Genomic DNA, 22,196 nt, shown 5'->3' on the forward strand with positions numbered 1-22,196 from the left:
GAAAGAAAACGTCTGCGTGAGAAAGAAACAAAGACACAAAAAGATGCTCTCAGTGCCAAACAGCAAAGAAAGGGTGAGTTTCTTTCTTCACTGTGAGTGATGTAAGAACAGATACCAGCACAGCAGACATCTTCACACTCTCTGCCCCCATCGCTGTCTTTCTCTGGCTTCAGTTAAACAGCCTCATAAAGCAGTAATTGTGGAGCAAAGAGACCCTGCAGGCAACCTACGTCTGTAATGCACAAAAACGTCCTCCATCCCTCCTACTCTGGCTGAAAGAGCTTGCCTGGACCGGAGAAAGGGCCAGATTGTCTGAGGAGACAGACTCTGTTTTGGGTAACAATTCCCCCGCTGGGCGCGTGTTGTTGCATGTGGAAAACGAGTAATTCAATATCATTGTGAGGACTAATACTACTGTACAGGCGAGACAGGCAGGACATCTCATTCATAATGCATAAAAGTTTAGGAATCTGTGAGTGTGTGTTTATGTGTGTGAGAGAAGGAGTCCTGAAAATAAATCCATATCAGGTTACAAACTAACACCTCACTTTTACCCTCTAGGCACGGCCACATAGATTACTAATGCAACACCACTCAAGCCTTTCTGAATTATGCTGCAGTTCCGGTAATAATCAATACATCATCATAATAATTCAAACTTGCCCCACCAGTCTTAAAGCATGCATGAGAAACTGCCACTGTGCTGCTAAGATATACATACTATACACTATAGTGCTATATACAAAGTGAGAAAGCACCATCTCATCATCTTGCAGTGAGGAAACACTGGCAGGTTAAAAATGAATTAAAAAAAAAAATGTATAATAGTAAAATAATAATGTAATAAAACTCATTAAAATGTAACCCCGTATCCTCATCAGGGTCACGGTGGGGCTGGAGTTGATCCAAGCTTGGATATTGGGTAGAAAGGTAGGGTACACCGTGGACAAGTCGCCAGTTCATCACAGAGACATGGACGCCAATTAACCTGCATGTCTTTGGACTTTGGACGCAGACATGAAGAGAACATGCAAACTCCACACAGAAATGTCCCGGGAAGCTTCTTGTTGTGATGCCACAGTGCTAATTCAGCTTATTCGGCTCATATTTTGGTTGAATTGATCGACTAATCGCTGTCCACAGAGTAGCTTTTATTGTGACGCAGCAACAGGAAACGCTATGTATGGGGTTATTTTTGGACATTTTTGTCAGGGGATAACTTTTAAATATTGCAAGTTATAAGTATTTATAATATATTGTAACATAAGCAAACTTGAACAAATGAATCACTCTTGTGCCTCGCAGTATCCGGGTATCATTGTTGATATATAATTAGCTATCATTAGTGGTAAAACCTCATGACTCTATTATAAGTGTAACTTATGACTTGCCCTGCATTAGACAGTCATCGGGGTCACAAAGAGGAAAACAGATCACATGCAAATAAATCATGCCACTGATAACAGAGGCTGTGTTCCGGGTCTTCTCATGCTGCAGTTATATAATCTCAATGGTGCTGTTTGTTGGAGCGATCGCTATCTTACTGTAATCAATATTTATTTTTAAGTCAGTAGCAGCTCTGACCACATGACAGAACTGTGGATGAACTCTTTAGACTTCAATCAACTGATGAAAACTACTCAGGGTCTTGAATAATACATCACGGCCCTGCTTCTCATTCCAGCACAGTCCAGACAGGAAGACCTCAGACCTGAGACAGTTCACTGTCTGATGCTTCGGGAGATACTTGAGAGAGATCGGGATGTGATTCACGTGATGGACACACCTTTTACTGGCAGACCACAAAGTCAAATGACTAAACGGCTTTCACAGTCATGCCTTTCCAATACCCTTGGCACGAAAGGACAGACTAGAGGATGATTTTGCATACTGATACACCCGTTGTACTGGATGATGTTTCCTCAAACTAGTATGAGAGACCATAATTCATCAGAGAGGGTTTGAGTCCAGTTGTGAGCTGGGAATTGAGTACGGAAGCCCTAAGCAGTCATGCACTCATATATTTTATTTCCACGTTTTCTCGTGATTTCTCGAGGTCTTGACATAGCGAAACTTCGCGAAACTTTGAGAAAACCAAAGGATAGTCTAGTATATTAAATCAATGGCAGGAAACATCATTCGGTGTAGCCGTTTCAAAAGGACTAGGAGGAGTACATCGATCGTCACATCCATCATTTAGCATCAAGTCAGCACGGCATGGTCACATGTGATGGAAATCTCAGGCCTATCATATTTGATTTGTTATCTTGAGATCTCAAATTAATTGTGTCATTATCCCGGAAAAGCAAAGTGTTGTTATCTCAAGATCGCGAGAATATTAGCCTGTTACCTCGGGATACAGCGTTTATTTCTAGATAATGACATAAATAACTCAAGATTTCAAGAAAACAAAAAGAAAAAATTAACTTGTTATTACATGAAAATGGTGGAAATAAAATGTATGAATGCATGACTACTTAGGGCTTCCATCTTCGAGGACGCTGTACATTTTGTTGTATAACGTCTATGCGTTACACTTTGATCAACTGGTCCTCAACGTTCACACCGAGAATAAATGCAGAACCCAAAATCTGTCCATCGATAGGTCCAATAAGTTTGATTCAAACAACTCTCAAAAATGTTGATAGAAAATAGAAAAGCAGCATTATTTTGTGCAATTCTACTAACGGAAAACATGGATAAAGAAATAAGAACATGGGTCTGCAGATGGCTGAGAAATATGGTATGTCTGTGCTGCAGCTGTGTCCGGATTTATTTATATCTCAGGAAAAAATACAGCCGCCACAACATGTAAAATGGTCCTCCGGTAATATTAAAAGAAGCTTGCTATACTTAAAAATGAATCTTTTGACAGCAGCCCTGTGGGAAGTTGGTTTCCAGAGGTCCCCCGAAACTTAGTCACTGACAACCAATTTAGCTTTTAAATCAGGACTAATAGCGAGCTAAACTCAAATCTGAAATCAAACCCAGAAGACAAGCAATAATATTAAAATACAACACAAAAACTCAACAAAGTACTCAAAATGATGCCAGACAGAGCCAGTGACTTCCTGATTTTCACCAGGCTTGCAGTGGAACAATGGAGGGGATGTCTGCCATGATTAGGGCGGTTTGGCTAGTCTTCCTGTAACAATAGCAACTCCGTAAACACGAGGAGGGCAGAGGCCGTTCCCACCACAAGCTTATTAGGAAGCACTTACACAAGTTCGCAACTCTAGATTGTGGTGTGTCTGCTGCGAATATGTGCAACCCTGCTGAATTAAGGATGATGTAAGAAAGCCAGGTAAGTGTGTCAGTCAGTGAAACAAAACCCCAAAGGGGTTTCTAGTGTTTTAACTCTGTCCTGCAGGTGAAAATTATTCAACAAAACCTGTTGACAAGGATGAATAAAATACATACCATGTGGTCTTTTCCTCTCTCGAGTTCCCATGATGACTGACATAGCATCAGCAGAGGTGTGTGTGCCCTTATGATGGTCAGTACTGTGGCTGTAAGAGCGCCACGGTTCTTTTAGCAGCTTGTTTCCCGCTTGTGTAAGCTGAAATAGTGGCTGGTAGGTGTGTAGTAATTGTTTTTCCCCCGCCGGCATTACTCCTACTCACGGCTGTCAAGTGTGCTGACACAAACACACAGGTAGCCTCTTGACAGTCTTGACAGATGACAGTCGTGGTATGGAAACACATTCCTCCTTCTGCAACCGCCCAGACTGGTCTAACCAGATCTCTATACATCTCCTTCTCTTTCACTTCCACTTCAGACAGACACGTCAGCTTCTTTTCACATTTCACCTGGAGGACACTCCAACATCTGCTATCCTAATAAAGAAATCAAACCGCCTCAAGGCCCATCTCCAGCTTTGTAAAGGCTTCTAGGTATTTATTATGATGATAATAATCTAAGTTGAGGGTGCAGCAGGGTGCATTTGTTTTAAATACAATCCACTCACCTTAAGAGCACCAGCTACAACTTTTATTAGGTTGAAGTAGCAGCCTCTCCAGTCCAGAGTGCTTAGGTTACTGTCCACTTTCACTTTTACATAAAAGTGCATCTTTATCTATGACTGTGTTCTTTTACTCCACCCACTCATCAAACGACATAATCTATAGTATAAGTTAAAGAAGAAGACGACTTCATTGTATATGATCTAATAACAAAAGGAACACGGATCTTCCAAAACCGTCTAATCCGTTATGGTCCTTCTTTCACAGAAGTTCTTCCTTCACATTAATAAAGCCTGACAACAACTTTAGCTGATAATGCTGGCTTAAATTCACACACACATAAATAAAAGAAATCGTGATTTACGTCTTTATTTCATCAGTAAAACAAATGTCGAATTTATCAACCAGCCAGTAACTGTTCTGTGAAACTTCTTTACTACACTGCAGCATTAGCTCAGCTAACGTAAGATTTATTGTTATACAGAAGCCTATTCTGCTTCGTCAAAATTAGGATTCATCATCTGTGAAATATCCGTACAAAATTTTGTGCGAGTCCTGGATAAGCGGGGAAGGGAAAATTTGATCTTCTGGTGGCGCTACAGTCAGTAGATTTTATCCTCAAAGCACGAAGCATAACTGCTCCAAAAAATGTCCATTTGGACCAAATTGTTGGATGACCAACATACACCATCAACAACCTCCTACGTGTCTCTTCGAGAAGGACTAAAGCTGCTGAGTCTGAACACATCTGATGTGAAAACCACATTGTTGTCCTTGGATGCAACACCTGTTGGAAAATATCTGATACAGGACACCTAAGTCTCATGTTATTTTGAAGTAACCCATATTATATGTGAACTTTTGTCACACAGTGTCCCAAAACAAATGCCTGTCAAATGCAGAAAAAAGGTCTTTCTGCAGTTTGTTCGCCTTAGAGAAATTACTGGATGTTTTTAAAGTCCGCCGCAGCAGTCACTTGTTGTTAGCTCTCGTCTCAGAAGAGAAGTCCACAACATTCCCTTTATGAAAATTAGATTACAACAAAAAAAATCAGAGGTTACATCAAACACAACATGGCCGTTTGATTCTTCAAAGCCTCTAAGACTATGACACAGTCCCTTGAAGCGGGACAGTCTCTCTTCATCGAACCCACAAGTCTCGAGTCAGTTATTCATGAACAAATACTGCGTTTGCCAAATTTCACTCTGAAAGAAATGCTTCCTCTTCCCTTTGGATTTGAAAAACAGTCTCTGATTGGTTTATTTTGGGGCCATCATATGTCTCAATCCACATACAGATTAGTGGAGTGGTTTTGGCAGCAGGCCCCTCTTGTTCTTTATCTTCTAGCTCAATTATAAGCATGACTATGAGCACAGAGGGTCTTTTATTGTGACTGTTGATCTTACTTCACACGTCATTTCCTCTACAGCACGATTATTTTTTTTAAATGCATATATATTTTTTTAGTTTTCTTTCACAGTTTTGCAACTGATAAACGTTCAGCCCGTCTGTCAGTCCACCATCTGTCGGCTGCAGAAACTCAGACCTTTTCTTATCTTATCACCCAGTCTCTGTCTGGCTCAGACTCTTGCCTTAAACAGGGAGCAAGAAATTATGAGAAGATGATGGATATGATGATTTTGACAATACACAACCTGTAGGTGGACAGCGATAGTTAGGTATGTTTGAGATTAACCTTACTGCTGCTTTGTTTTGTTATACCTAATGCTCTATAATCTCACACTTGGTCTAGACAAGATCTTTCCTAATGTACCACGGATGCAGCTGTTACACAGTATTACACCAACTGAGGCGGCCAAACTAAACCCTAAAGACTTTTCCTATTCACTGGGTGTAATGTCAGGTCTGTAGAAATGACAGCCACGCTCGCAATGTCACCTTTCTCCACCAGCATGCACGGCTGATCACAGGACAGCCAGATTGCTCGATAAGGTAGTATACAACACTATTACATTTCTTTTGGATGCCGAGTAGAAGATAATGAGCCTGACAACATCACAATTAAAGTTAGCGTTTAAATCTGTGGTTTCTAAACTGGTGCCAACCCAAGATAATAGATTCAAAACTGTGACAGGTGGTCATTGTTTCATCCAAACAATGAACGCCTCAGTAATCATAGCTAACAACTAGGCACGCACGTAGAGCAATATAGAGTTTGGATGATGTCTTTTTTTCCTCTTCTAATACAAAAACTACAAGCAAAAGTCTAAATAATGGATTAAATAGCATGTTAAAGTAATGGTTAGCACATCAGCTGTGTTGTTTTAATGTGCGAGTTGGCCCTGGTTGATAGCAGGCTAACGTTAGCTGCTATATTCTCCTGTATTGGATCTGGGGCCGTTACGTTAGCGTGGCCATTGCATTAGTGTGGCCATTACGTTAGCATGGCCGTTACGTTAGCGTGGCCGTTACGTTAGCATGGCCATTACGTTAGCATGGCTGTTACGTTAGCGTCGCCGTCACGTTAGCTTAGTTAGCCAGCTAACAGTTAATCAAATATATCATATATTGTCATTTCAGGCGACAAATTCAATCCTTGTTACAAATGAGAAGCCTGCTCCAGTCTTTAATTTTCTAAGAATCGATTTTTTTGAAAATTAAGAAGATTCTTTATAACTATTGCAGCCTTAGCAACAGTAACTAACGGGAAGCGGAGATTAGCTGTCAGTTATGTTGGCTTCTTTGTTATAGTATGTAGTCCCATTTAAACCACATGTAGCTTTAGATGTAGCCTCTAATTTAAGGAATATATTAGGTGAGTAAACCAGGCTGCTCAGCTGTGAGGCCTCCAGAAACACTTAGCAGGACCCCCAAACAGGAAATATCTGTAGTGTCTCGACTGCCTACAGTCTGGTATGGAGGTCCTGAGCAGACAAACAGAACTTGCACGTGACCGACAGACAAAACTACAGAGAAGGCAGCAGCACAGACTGTTTATATTGGGTTAAGACCTTAAATCTGGACAAGACAGAGAGAGAAAGTTGAAGAGACGATCCAGCTGCCAATTAGAAGTCCATTTCTGCTTTTATTATTCCAAGACAGCAGGAAGGAGAGGAGGCGGATGAGGAGGAGGAAAGAGTTCATAACAGAGTTAAAACCCGAGCCAGGATTTCTTTATTGCATAAAATATGTGGGTGGTTCAGGTCAGACCATCACTATTTCCCAGGTTCCGTGTAAACGGGTTTTCCAGATTATAAGCCTCTGCACAGAGACGCCCTTTATTTAGCTTTTCATCTTAAATCTCACAAGTTGAGCACTTGATTACACACTTCTGATTCTTGCATCATTTCCACTCAACTCTTGTTTATCCGGCAGACATAGATGAAAGTCGGATAAACATCTAGGATGACCTTGTCAAAAGAGTCCTTGTGGCACTGATAGTTAAATTCATTCAACCCTGTCTCCAAAAAATTAAATACTGCCATTGCAGGGAAGTGTTTAGGATGGATGGTGGTGCGTACAAAGCACATGACTTTGACAGCAAACGTCAAGCTTCACATCCTGCATTCCAAAACAGGTCTTCAATAACAACATTTCCTCATTATGTTGCTAATAAAAGTCACCTGCATGGTTGCAAATTAGATAATTTTAAAGGAGATAAAGGTGATGCATTTGTAAAGTGAATGATCAAGACAAAGTTGACGAACCTTCCCCATGGAAATATGAATGAAATTGCATCAATACTCAATCAATATGCAGTTATTTTAGAGTTTGGTGCCTGAAATCAATTTGGCATGGGTCAATAATCAGCCAAATAATGCAATGTCACCACCCCCTAAAGCTATTATCAATATTTTTATAAAAACAATATATCACCATTATAACCCTGTGAAAGGGGTCGCTCATAATGATGAACTTATAGAGAATTATCACCTGAATATGCATCTCCCCTCGATTTTAGCTCATTGTTCGGCTGTCCGGTCACAACTTTACTGTACTGGTTTACTCTCATATCATTATTTTTGATTGCAGTATGCACAAAACACGCAACTAGCTGCTGAACATAGTGAAACATTTAGCAGCTGAAGTTTCTCAAGGAGGAGTTGGTAGAAACCAGAGCTAAAGAGAAGGACTTACATTCATCAGATTGCCAGAAACACGACTCCTCATGAATGATAATGCTGTTCCGTAACTGCAGCAACTGTTAAACCTAAAAGGTCAATTCAGTTATCGTAGGTTTAAGGTCACCAAAAAACAAGCTTAATTAATTTGAAACAACTGACTTGGTAATCCGTGTGTTTACAAACCTTCTTGTTACTGCATGCTGTCGTGCTAGGAGGTGTTTAGGTGATTCATTAAAAAATTACAACATGAAATTCTTTGTATAATCCCGTATACTTACACCCTTATAGCCTGCAGCTAACGGGAGTTACACAGGGAGAACACGGGAGAAAAATCTGATGTGACAGAGATATGAAAATAGTGACGTATAGCGTACTTCCTCTTCAGATAAAATTACATAAAACTTTTAGAGCTTTCCGTGTCCCCACATTTGAATATCGACTGTTCTCATCTAACTGAAAAATAGCAGATTGGTTTCCTCTTCCTGTAAGACTCCGGTAGGGAGTGGAAAGTGCTGAAAGGATAACGTTTTACCATGAAACTGAGCACATGTATGGCCTCCTGACAGCTTGCAGGCACGATACACAGAATTCTCCTGAGAGCTGTCGATGTTTTCAATATCACTGACTGACATTTCCCCCGAGGGAAGAAGGATAATAACTTTTGCTTTGGTTCAGGTGAAGTCCACCGACGGAGCATTTTGCATCGCGTTACATTATCAAGAGCTTGAGGTTAGCTGTCGTGCATGTGCTCACTGCATGACGGAAACTCGGCATGACAGAGGTCAACGAAGAGATTAAACACACGTGTGAAGGAACCTGTGCCCGAGAGCCACTGTAAATCAGTCGCCCTCTGAGATACCCTCGGGCCACTTCATGTGTGTGTTAGAGTGGTCGTGACCCACTCAAAGCCACACCAGATTATCAATCACACTCGATCATCATCTGTGACATTGATGCATCATGAGTTATGAGGATGTGCACAAGAAGAGAAAGTGTGTGCTGCTGGGTGTGAAAGCACCTCATGAGTTGAGCTGGCATCGTCCCCGGTTATCGCTGCCCTTGCGGGCTATTCTTGAGTCTGTCGCCCTGACCTGCTTGGACGAGGCCGTTCATTTTATTTCACAGCCGCCAACAATAGCCGTCCTCTGATCTCTTTAAACAATTAAAAAGGACCAGAGTGTGCGAGAGTGAAGAGGAGAATATCCTGCAGACACACCGTACTATGAACCACATGACACACCGGTGTCAGGAATAGAAAACACAATGCAGGGTATCTCCCTCTTTGTCATGATTGAATCCTGTTTATATACACTGTGTATGAGTGTGTGTGCGCGTTTAACTCCAGTGGGGAATTGACAGCAAGCGGCCCAAGCGCCCCTGACCTCTAATCCACTAACTGTCATCCATATCCCTTCCCACTTGATCTCCTCCATTTGTCTACGCATGGAGAGGGCTTGCAGCTTAATCCTCTGTGTGCACACCATATAAAGAGATGCACAGCTATATATATATATAAACACACACACACGCGCCTCCACAAGTGAATGGTGGAAGTATAGAAGCACGAGGTATACACAGCTGGGCTGTGCCTTGCACCACTAACCTACTTTGTGAAGCCAAATGCAGCATCCGTCTTCTGCTGCATGTCTTCACCTCCATCTCTCTCTCTCTCGCTCTACATAACATAAACAAACCGACTCACTGTACAAACACACCGTCACACACACACACACACACAGATGTGTATATACACGCTGACAGGTCATGTCACATGGTCATCCTGCTGCGCTGCTTGTAGCCTTTCTCGGTGACAAGTGGAGCGCCGCTGTCATTCTGAAACGCACCAAGCCGATGATGGGGAACGTGGAAAAGGAGAGACTGCGACTGCGACAACCACCTCAGCCATCTTAACAGCACCGGCGGCACAGTCACAGCTCATCCTCTCCTCCTTATGAAAGAAGGATGAATTTTGCATGATGCGGCAGCATCAAAAAAAAAGAGAGAGTGGAGGGTAAGGGGTGGAAATATGCCAGTTTTGCAGAAAAAAAAAACTGAGGATGTGCTGTAGTAGTAGTTTAACACAGTTTGACACATTGACCCCCCCGGAGAAAGACACGGAGTGTTACAAATCCCTTCTTAAAAGCAGGGCTGGCATTGGAGTGGCAGTGCCATGAGCCCCATGGGGAAAACAAGAGGGCTGTAAAGGGGCTGGAGGATGGCCAGATGCTGTACCCACACACACAGTATAGTGGATGGTGAATACAGGGTGTTTTGTGGGCCTCAATCAGAACACTTGAATTTTACGTTGTCATGGTTCCTGCTACGTTCCAACCCTTATCTATGGTCATGAGCTTCGGGTAGTGACGGAAAGAATGAGATATTAACAGCCGAAATGAGCTTCCTCTGCCGGGTGGCCAGGTTCAGCTTTAAAGATAGAGTCAGGAGCTCGGAGTAGAAGCAAAAGGAGCCAGCTGAGGTGGTTCAGACAGCTGATTACCTCCTTTGGAGGTGTTTAGGGCACGTCCAACAAAGAGGAGACCCTGTGGCAGACCCTGGAACGCCCTGCTAAACCTGCTGCCACCGTGACCCGACCCCAGATAAGCGTAAGGAAGTGGATGAATGGTTCCTGCTTCTCAATACTGCTTCTAAAATTAGCATTCTTACTTATGTTTTCCTTCAATACACCTCACCTATGACAAATATATTATCTACAGCCACCAGGCTTAATATGTCGACTAATGATTTGAATCATAAACTGACAGAAACCACTGGATATTCTGGAGTTTCACTAAACTAAATAGCAATATAAATGCAATCATAAAAGACATTATAAGATGTACCATTACAAATAACTGTGATGTGATGTATCTAAGGGACACTGAGGAAAATACATGGAAGATATCTGACAGAGGTTTTGCGTCTTGCTTGCTTGAAAGTGGTGTAAAGCTCAAAGGAAATGTTCCCTTCCCAATATTCCTATTATTTCTTAGATAAGTCGTGCAGTCCTAAAAAAAACTAAAACGAAGTGCCACAAATTAAAAGTTCAACCACCAGCAGAGGAGGTGGGTGTCAAAATTTCTCCATAAAGAGGTAAAAGCATAAATCATCACTTAACAATCACAAAAATCACAAACAGGTGCCAAGTACTGCTGTGAGCATAATCATCAAAATTAAAAGAAATAAATGCTTGAAATATTGCACTCTGTGCGTCATGAATTATATAATAATATAAGTTTCACTTTTTGAGTTCAATTATTGAAATTAATGATCTTTTCCATGATATTCTAATTTACTGAGATGCACCTGTAATCATTTAATTAAGTAAAAAAAACAGATGTAGTTTGGCAGGATCTGTTGAAGCAGAATCTATTGACACATCTGTCCGTCTGTGTTATAAAATCACAGTTGTATAAAGATGCTGTAAGCGAGGCGAGAGTGTGAAGCACTGGATGTACTGGCAGTCAGAGGGGGATACACCTTTTTCCTGCATCTTCAGCAGGTCAAACAATCTTACATAATTGTTCCAACCCTCCCTTTTCCTGTCCACTCTGCTCGGCCTGTTCTCTCTTTTCCTTTCCGACGGACCTGAACAACGCACACACACACACATTTGGTGGAAGCCTTGATCCCAGACTCCCACAAAAGCCCAAGTGGAGCAGGACGTTCTTTGCCTGAAATTCACTTCAACACATGACTTCAGACTCCTGGGACCTCGAGCACGCTCTGATTTTTCTTTCTAAAGAGGGGAAAAATAGCTCGATTTGTCTCACATCTCCCCTCCACGAGCCCCATGATGGTCTTAATTCAACAAGGACAGATCCCAATCTGTGACTCTGTTAGACGGTAGAGCTTTACTTGCACAGCGCTGCCTATTAGATGAGGAGGAAACTGGATACTTTAAAAAAAACGCTGTGTGCTTTTCCTCCTCTCTGCCCCAGACGAAAATTAAGTCTTGCCATCAGCGTCACAGCCATTTATAAAAGGACTTCAAACCCATTTTTTAAAGGCAGAGAAAACAGAGCAGAAGCACTTTCAACTTTTATTCATGCAAGTACTGTAGAAGTCCAAATCCAGAAAGCTGACTTCCATATGGGGTATAATGTCTGTTGAGTCCAACTTAAACCACTAAGGAGATGTCATGGGTAAGTTTAATGTGCTATCTGATAGTCTGGGAGGCCAAACTCAACAATGGCCCTCTGTGTTCGCTGACCTTTTTGTCAAAGATGAAACACGCACACAGACTTTAGTCTATAGAGTAATGTTGAGCCACATACAGAAGCCAGAAGTCTTTGCTATCTCCCCATCAGCCTCTCAAAGTGGTTACTGAGCCGTGGTGAGCTGGACTGCTGGTGCATGGTGAGTGTGTGAGGGCGGTCATAACAGACAGACAAAACAAAACACACAGCTCCCACACACACATGAAAACCATTCCATTTGACAAGATTAACAGAGCAAAAACATTTTGACGTTTCGGGAAATGCACTATATCGCTGTCTTACCAAGAGTTAGACAAGAAGATTGACACCACTCTCATGTCTGTACGGCAAATATGAAAATATATGCTAAAATCACCAGCCAATTATCTTAGCTTAGCACAAAGACTGGATTCTAGATAACCTTGAGCCGATTGCTGGCCATCAGGCCGGCGATGTCTAATTCGAATGTCTGCCTTCTCAACTTTCGATGGTACTTTCTGTGCCTACCATGTCGACCACGGGTAACGGAGAATCAGGGTTCAATTCCAGAGACCCAAACTTGAAATGACTTGACTTGAAATGTAGAAATGTGTGGCAAGCTAACGGTCAGTCATATTTTCAATATTGAGAATTCTTTCGATTACTGTTAAATGTCCATCGCAATTTCATATAGCCAATGGTGACATCTTCAACTTGTAGTCCAAAACCAAAAGATTTTCATTTTCCAATGTTGTAAAACAAAAACGCAGTAAATCATCACATTTCAGAGGCTTAAACCAGCAAACATCTGGCATTTGTGCCTGACAAATAACAAAACATTAATCACAAACCATTATAATTCCTGTCAATCAATTAATGGATTCAGCCCAGGATAAAATAAAGCAAAAATATAGCTTTGGTTTGGTCTCAAATTTGCCAATTCCAGATGGATTCAATAGGGTCAGGTCTTAAAGATGTGGGTTTGGGCCAGATTCAGGTCTCAGTTTTAGGCCCATGAACACTCACTGGTTGCACAAGATAGGCCATGTATTCCTACATTTCCTAGAGTAGTGTAAAGTTTTGTTATTTGCTGCTACATGGTCCTCAAACTCCCGAACTTCCCTGAACTTTCAAGAACATTTCAAACACTGGATGCGGCAGACTCCACACTAAAACCGTGGTATTTTCACACTAATTACCCTCTACTGTATGTCACCACACTTTTTGTGGAGTTATAACTTTGTAGAGTTTTGAGCCTCTCCTGCACCATCTATCTGGTGCTCCCTAACATCCTGCAGAGCCCACAGGTCCTTCACCGTCACACAGGCTGCATACAAACCCTCACTGCCTGCCAGAGCCTCCTCAGGCTTGAAGTAAACATCTACAGTCGACCTCGTTCTTGAGAGCCACAGTTCTTTATAGATATATATACAGTGCAGGTCAACCAGGTGACCCTTCTCAAAAGAGAGTTCAAACCTGCACAGAGAAGATATTCAGTCTGGATAGCACTAAAAAGTGTGTGTTTTTAAAGCGTGATTTCTTCCTACGCTCCATGAAGACTTCAGGACGCTCCTCTCGTAGCCACTTGACAGCGTGTGGGCTGCGGGAAAAAGACAGCAGCTGCAAATCTACTCCATAGACAAAAAATCCTCAACGCTAGCAGGAAGCCGGCAGATGAATGACTCGGAGATCTCAAAGCCCAACACGTCGAGTGTGCCTCTCCTCGCCTGAGTTGGGCTGCAGTGTGCCATAACCCCACAGACCACACACTCACACACACACTCACACACTGAACTGCCAAGTTTTAATGGCTGGTTTTCACAGTGTGTAAATACTGCCGCGTGTAGCCAAACTTGCAACCCGTCACAAGGCGTGCAGTGAAGCCAGTGTCTAGCATAAATGCTCTGATTCATACCATACGGGCATCAGTCATGAACTCTGCATTGAACACAGCTTAGTGAATGCAGCTTACACTCAGAGCTGAAGCAGAGATCTGATCAGTAGGTGTACATTTGATAGACTGTCAAAGTCAGTCATGCAAATCAAGAATGTGCTACAGTAATCTGTGCTCAGTCAGACAGGCTTCACTGTCACAAAGCTCTGTGGGCTCTTGTCGGCCCATTGTCCATTGAGCAACTGTTGTGGCAGAAGGCATTGTATTGTTGACTGTCATGCGTGTCAGATGGATTGCTATGGGCCCGTTTTCTCTGAGCCTCATACAGTACGGCCAACAGTGGTTGCAGAAAGTCACTGACATGAAGAAATAACAGTAGAACAGTAGATACAGGAAAATAAAGAATCATGCCATGCTAACAGCTCTGTGAGGCTGTTTTAAAGGTAAATTTGGCCTTGATGGATCACCAAAGTTATTACAATGAAACCTCAGAGAAGTATTAATGTCTCTACCACGTTTTATAACAATCCATCCTATCGTTTTTGGGACATTTCACTCAAAACCACCAATGTCAACCACATTGTGATGCTACTAAACACACCAGGAGATCACCAAAGTCATAAGGATTAATCCTCTGGGGACCATGAATGTCTACAAAATGTAATGCCATTCCATCTAGCTGTTAGGTATTACAGTCTGGACTAAAGTGGACCAGCAACTGAGAGGTGACAGTAATAGGTCTCTTTTTTTTCCAAACACAGAGGAGATTTCAAGCAGGTGGAGATGGAAAAGAAATGAAAAGTGAATCGGCATCATCAAGATGGATTGCTATGGACTCGTTTCCTCTAAGCCTTGTACAGTACGGCCAACAGTGGTTGCAGAAAAGTAACTGACAGAAAAATAAAATATCCAACTGGAGAAAGAGTGTACAGCTCTGTGAGGCTGTTGTTTTAGCTAAATTTGGCCTCGATGGATCATCAAAGTTTTTACAAAGAAACTTCTCTACTATGAGCCTGTCGTTTTTGGGACATTTCACTCGTAACCACCAATGTCAACCACGCGGTGATGATAAAAAACAAATCCGGAGATCACTAGTTAATCCTCCATGGACCACGAATGTCTACAAAACATTATGCCATTCCATCTAGTTTATCTAGCTGATTGATATTTCAACCTCGACCAGCAACTGTGAGGTGACAGGTCTCTTTTTTCTAACACAGAGAAGATTTCAAAACATAGAGAAAAAGATGGAAAAGAAATGAAAACTGAATCCCCGTCAAAAGGTTGACCTGATTTGATGGATAGTTAAGGATGGCCGGAGACCTCTCGCTGTTCACGGAGTTAATTATAACCGAACAGAAGGATCTTCATTGGGAGAAACCTCTGTAACACACTGGAGAATTGATTCAGTAAGAATATCTAGTCCACCACCACTCGTCCTCACTCTCTTTCATTGGAGGCACTCCATATTTCTTTGGACGCTTTCCAACTTTTGCTCTGGCACTTCATTCCGCCTTATCCAATCTACACACACACACACACACATCTCCCGTCTCACTCTCTCATTCCCTCTCAGACATCTCACCACTGCTGCTACTACGACAGTGTCTCACTCTCGCTCGTTCTTTCCATCCTCACGCCTTCCTCGCTGTCTGTTCTCCTTCTGACACCTCGGTATCTCAACTCTGTCCTCCCTCTCCACTCGACTTATGGCCTGGCAAAGTGTGTGTGTGTGTCCCTTTGTCAGACATTGAAGTTATCAACCAGCCTGCCACATTGAGTAAATCCATGTCGCTCATTGTGTACTTTGTTCTGCTTCTACCGGAGAATCAAGCCCCTGCCGTGGGCTCATGTGTGGGTGTTAAATTGTTGTAATAAAAAGCACCAGTTTTGTGGGTAATGTTCCCAACAACAAAAAACTAAACAACAAAACTAAACAAACCAGAAGCTCTGCAGCATCAAGGACACCATTTACTCCAGATGTGAGGCCAGACTGTAGCATAAATCACACACCTATCACTCTAGGTCATGATCCATCCATCTATCTTCACTGCAAACAGTGCCATAAGGTAAAAAGGAGAAATTTAATTTGTGTGAGTGTCAGTGTGTCAGCGTACAGCCATGAATATATGCGAGTGTGACCATGTGTGTGTGTGTGTGTGTGTTTATATGCTCCCAGCATTTGTCAGCTATCCATGGTTGGCATCACAGAACCATATGTCTGTCTGTGGGGCTGTGCTGACATGTGCCACCGCTGGAGGCCAGACCGGCCGCACACTGCACAATGACAGCTTTATCCCTGCATGCCATGCGTTGCAAATAGTCACATCCTGCAGCACGGCAAGCAATGAGCACGTGGGACTGAATACCGCTGACATGCAGAGGTGAGACAACATGAGTAATGGTTTCTTACTTGTAGGTTTAAATCAAAAACAAAGAGTGTGTGATTTTGTTCAATTTATGATTGCAGGGTGATCAGCGGTGAAGCCAGCGGGGCGGTGAGTGGTGGCAGAGGGCCCCCCTGGAATCTGGTGCCCCCTCCTTGCAGAGTCAGAAGGTGATATGTACTGTAGATGTCTCATTACTATAATGGACGGACAATTTACGACTATTGAACAGACCAGCTCTATACGGGTCTGGTGGCCCCTGGACCAGAACCTCTGTATGAAGTGATATTAACAGTTAAAAGTCAATGAAACAACCACCAATGAGATGCAAAGAACCAAAAAGAGACCACCAAGATAAACAAAATGATCAAGTGCAAAACGACCCCAAAGAGCCCAAAAAGAGACAAGAAAGAGAGAGATGGAGAGAGAGAAGGACAACCAAGAGACGCAAAATTATCACCAAGAGATACAAAACAACAAAAAAGAAACACAGGATGACCACAAAGAGATGCACAATTACCAAGAGACCTAATACGACCACAATGTGACAATAAATGCACATGCAAAATGACCACCAAGTGATACAAAACAAGCAAAATGAAATACAAAATAAGCACATAGAGACACAGATACCCCAAATGACCACAAATAGGTGCAAAATGACCACAATGAGACCCAAAATGACCACTGAGGGACGCAAAATAACCACAGAGACTGAGTCTGTGTTGCAGGGCAGGTGGACTTTTTACTCTCTATCCATGGCTGTAGCTGATTCACTGACAGAGTTTCATTTGACAATGTTGAAAGTTGCTTATTTCTTTTATCACACCAAATAAACAAGTAAACTATTAATAATTCAATAGCCCAGTTTGTTGTTGATCTTCACAGTTTCACCTCATGTTTGCATATAAAACTGTCCCTAAGTCATTTAGAAGTTTCTAAACGCACCTCTGGGCTGAACTACATGGAGTGGATGTTGCAATGACACATCTGTGCCAACACATTAAAACAAACTGAGCTTTTGTCATGAGTCAATAGAAGCTGTGTCTCAGGGCTGACAGTAAGAGAAGGGACCTGTTGGGCCACAGCTGACAAAGGCAAACACAGGTCTCCTGGCCACAGCGCTAATATGACACTGATGATGTATTGTCAGTGATCCATTCAAGCCCTGCTGAGTCTTAATCATCACCCTGAATGTAGGTCAATATTTCCACCTTAACACATCCTGCACATAACCTACACATATTTAGTAGTTCATGTATTGCTGAACAGAAAATGCTGATGTTGGAAATATGACTGTGGACAGATGAGATGTGTTGCTGCATGTGCCTGATATAAACACTGAAAATACAGGCCAAAGTCACAATCCATACCGTTATTATTATTATTATTATTATTATTATTATTATTATTATTATTATTAAACTGGGAGACACTCTATGAGGCTACAGAGGCACATGACTGACCTGAAACAGCTACAAATCACACTGAATGGATCATACCTTGGTTGTCCTCGTCCATGATTGCAGCCTGATGAATAAATCGCTCACAAAAAAAAAAACTTCCGATTGAGGGTCTAATTCACATTCAAATATGCTCGTCCTAATTTCCAGGACGCATTTGGTGCACAGGTTGTCTCACGGGCACCGTCTTCTTGTGGCCATCTACGCCTCGCAGTCTCCCTCACACAGGCAGTCCTCCTTCGGTTCCGGTGAGCGGTGTGTCTCCGGAGCGGCGGCGGGCAGCAGGCGGTGTGTTGTCGCTCACGGTGGCCGCGTTGCGTCTTGTCGTTATCGCTCCAAATGCGCCTTCGCTCCACTAGTATCGGGTAGAGTAGTTGACATGGCTGCGTCAAGTTGACCAACGCGCACCTGGAGCAATAACAGCATAGGGTGGTGTTGACTTCAAAATAAAAGACTCAAAGGTGTGACAGGGAGGCGTTTCTTTTATTTTGAAGGACACAGCAGGAAGTGTCTTGTCGGATTTTATGTAAAAGTGACTTTAGATGTTAATCCCGGTACACAGGGTCGTCATCACCGATCACGTGACTCCAGGCAATAATGAGATTACATCCAACCAAATATACCTTTAATGTTTCATTGATTATACGTCACAGTTTAATTCAACACAGACTGGAATCGATTAAAGGGTTTTCAATTTACATTAAATAGGTTATTCTTTAATGTGTGGAGGCTTGCTTTCGAAACTCATTGTGTGCCAGTAAATTAAACGTATTTATTTTAGTATTCTTTTCTACACTCACTTACCAGTGAATTAGGTATAACCCATCATGAAATCAAACAAAAAAAAAAACACAACCTTTTTTGATATTAAAGGTCCATATTAAAGATTTAGAGGGGTCTATTAGATCTATATGACTTCCTATGATGCACTGAGCGCTTCTTTACTCCCATGCATTAATGTCCTATTAATGCATTTTACTAATTCAGGTTCTTCCCCCGGTTTCTCCTCTTGCAGGTTCTCATGGATGGCGCCACCTAGATCGGGGATTGGTAGATCCCGATGCTGTGGTTCTGCCTGTTAAAAAGAAGTTTCTTCTCTTTGCCACCATCTCTAAGTGTTTACTCATGGTGGCAACTGTTGGGTCTCTGTAAATAATATTATAAAGAGTACACTCTAAACCTGCTCTATATGGAAAGTGTCATGAGATAACTTCTGTTATGATTTGGCACTATATAAATTAAAATGTAATTGAAATATGTTCAAATTCCCTTTTTCTATCTATGGTCCTCTTCCAGTGAGTCCACCATGTTGTACCGCCCTGAAATAGCCCAGAACAGACGAACCAAACGCTCAATAGAGTAGATTCAGACTTTTTCATTGTCACTGCAGTTCCTCCAATCTGCTTAAAGGAGACAGTGAGGCAAGCTGTATTCAGTTGGTTGCAGTCTGCAACTTTACAGCTAGATGCTGCTAAATCCTGCATACTGTATCTTTAATCAATTAGTCAAAAGATAGAAAAATGAATAGGCATTGTTTTAATAATAATTTTGTTGCTTTTTCACATAACATTTCGCGTTTCTAGATTCACAAATGTGTATTTATTTTAATAATCTTAATACTGTACTGTTATTTGGACCAAGCAAAGTTTTATGAAGGTGTCGCTGTAAGTAATTGTGACAGCATTTCTCGTGATTTTCAGCATTTTTACAAACCAAACAATCAACTAACCAATGTAGAAAATAATCAGCAGATAAATCCATTCTGAAAATTATCATTAGTTGCAGTTTTTTTTTTTAAATTGTTAAAAAAAAGGAGCTTCACCTCAACCAACTACAACAAAAAACCTGCTTTTACATAATAATCTAATTATATTAGATATGACAGTTAGATATTTCTGCATTTTACCTACTGAAACTTAACATTTTAAGACTTTTTTTATTAGTATTTCTACAGTCTGGTATTAATATTTTCACATAAGTAAATGCTCTGAATACTTCCCCCACCACTGAATACCAACATCAACTGCTTTCAGATGTTAATGAATACAATCCCACACAGAGAACACAATTTATATGCTGTAATATACAGTGATCTGATGGATATTGAGGCCGGCCTCTACAGGTTTTCTCTCACATCTCTCCGTCTCTGATGTTGTGATCAGCAGGCCTTTATAGAGCAGGCAGGCAACACATTTTCAAGGAATTATAGAAAATATCTGCCTTTAAAATATATCCAAAAATGATCAAAATAACCTGAAAAAGAGCTACGCAGCTGCTCAAAATGCTCTGAAATAGCACGTTGCATCAATGGACTTCAAGTAGCCACAAATCCAAAATATAAAAGAATGATTTCAGACTTTGAGGATTTGTGGACGAGACTCTTACATAAGCAGGCAGAGGCATCAGGTTAGGAAATAGTAGGATGAAGTGCGCACACACACACACACACACGCACACACATACACAGAAACTGCTTTGCAGAGCTTGTTTCTACAACACACATGGTTTCAATTATAGCATTCCTGCCTCCGCAGAGAAGGAGGGGGTCTCACTTCCTGTGTGCATTACTCCAATGGTCAAGCACGAACAGATGTTTTAATGTATTCAGTCATTTGTTTATTCATAGGTGTCTCTTTTGGACAAATGTTTCAATCTCAAACCTCTGTGACAGTGTCCAGACATAACACAAACACATCTCCTGACAGAGTCGTGAGATTAGGGTTATAACTTTACAGTGTATTTGTTTAGTTTGAGCAGAAGTTGATTTACCTCATTTTCTGCGGAACATCTTCACTTTCAACGTGTATGATTAGTTTCACTTTCATGGGTTGATATACTGATGACATATTAGACAAAAACACCTTAAGACTGCTTTACTATCTTCCAAAAAAAAAAAAAAAAAAGCTCAGATGAGCTGACACTGAGATGCTCAAATGAGTCATTTTCTGCCATTTCTCATCAGCAGAGCCAAAAGGATTACACAACCCACTGAAACCTCTTGATCCGGCACGATCCAGTCTGAGAAGGCAGAGAGAAACTGAGGACCTACAGCGAGATCCTGAAGCTACACCTGGATAAACGTTCCTAAGGTGGTGGGCACATGTGAGTATATCAGCTATCCACGAATGGCTGGATATTTGGGTACATTCATCTAGACCACTGGTTCTTAAGCTATAGTAAGAGTACCACTGGTGGTACTTGACTTTCCTGTAGTTAGATGAAATAATTAAAAACATATCAAACAACATTTTAAATTAAATTAAACTAGGGGATCCCTCAAATGTAAATATCTTCGTTCAATACCAGCCTGATATGTAGACACATTCATTCATGTAGTCTACACATACATCCATAATTTAAAATGTGACGTGAGAGAGTAAGCAGAGGTTCAATGAATGGTTCAAAAACAGGAAACAATAAATCAACAATGAAAGAACTGTCTGTAGGTGATCAGGGTCGGCCTACGCTACTGGATTTTAAAGTCTGTGTAAAGGCAATTCTGAGATTTATTTCAAAACACATCAAATATGTTGGAAGTTGCTGAAAACATGTGAAAAGACTTTAAACGATATATTACTGAAATGTGGAGTTAGAGATTCAAACTGTTTTTCACCAGTATTCAATCCAGGATTTTTTGGGCGGTCCTTAAAGGGTGGCTCGATGACACGCTGAGGCCACCGTGAGCATACCACTGCTCCCCTAGCAGAGAGATAGAGATTACTTCATCTCGCTCAGAGTGTTTCAAAGTTAGTCATGTCATTTTCTGAACTCATCTGACACGTTTCAGTCGCTTAAAAATTGCTGCTTGACTGCTCCCACGAGTGGGCGTGGCTTCAGCACATTCAGCAGACACCTAATTTCATAAACTGTATATTCAAATTTGACAAACTCAGAACACATATTTATTCTTACTTTACACAGACTTTAATGTCTGTCAAAATAGTGGTAAAAGGTGGTACGTGGTAAAAAAAGAAAAAGAAAAAAGTTTGATTTACGACAAGGTTGTGAAGACCTAACCAGAAGAATTCCTGGAGATGTGCACCACTTAGTAATGTGGAAAAAAAACAACGATAAAGTCAGCAAAGGGTTGTATATATATGTGCATTTATCGGTAAGTAACTAGGGAAGGAGAAAACAGGGAAATATTTCGTAGGGAGAAATCCAGGTGAAAACCCTCCAGTTTAGTGCCCAAGAAGAATCTTTGTTATGTCAATTCCACTAGTTTACATG

The 22,196-nt window shown here is 41.5% G+C and overlaps 1 protein-coding gene across 2 annotated transcripts in view; it reads right to left on the reverse strand.

Moving 5' to 3' along the window:
• Positions 1–18,372, reverse strand: part of cyth3b (cytohesin 3b) — a 35,608-nt gene extending 17,236 nt beyond the window's left edge. Inside the window, exon 1 of one of the 2 annotated variants that reach the window (XM_027285848.1) lies at positions 3,421–3,683. In XM_027285848.1, the coding sequence (XP_027141649.1) occupies positions 3,421–3,610 (190 nt within the window). In that variant the 5' untranslated portion in view covers positions 3,611–3,683. Of the gene's footprint in view, positions 1–3,420; positions 3,684–18,005 lie in introns of those variants that run through there. The other variant, XM_019253235.2, reaches the window with a different exon arrangement.
• Positions 18,373–22,196: the final 3,824 nt, after the last annotated feature.

The sequence above is a fragment of the Larimichthys crocea genome, chromosome XII (assembly GCF_000972845.2).
Source record: "Larimichthys crocea isolate SSNF chromosome XII, L_crocea_2.0, whole genome shotgun sequence".
Classification (NCBI taxonomy): Eukaryota; Metazoa; Chordata; class Actinopteri; family Sciaenidae; genus Larimichthys; species Larimichthys crocea.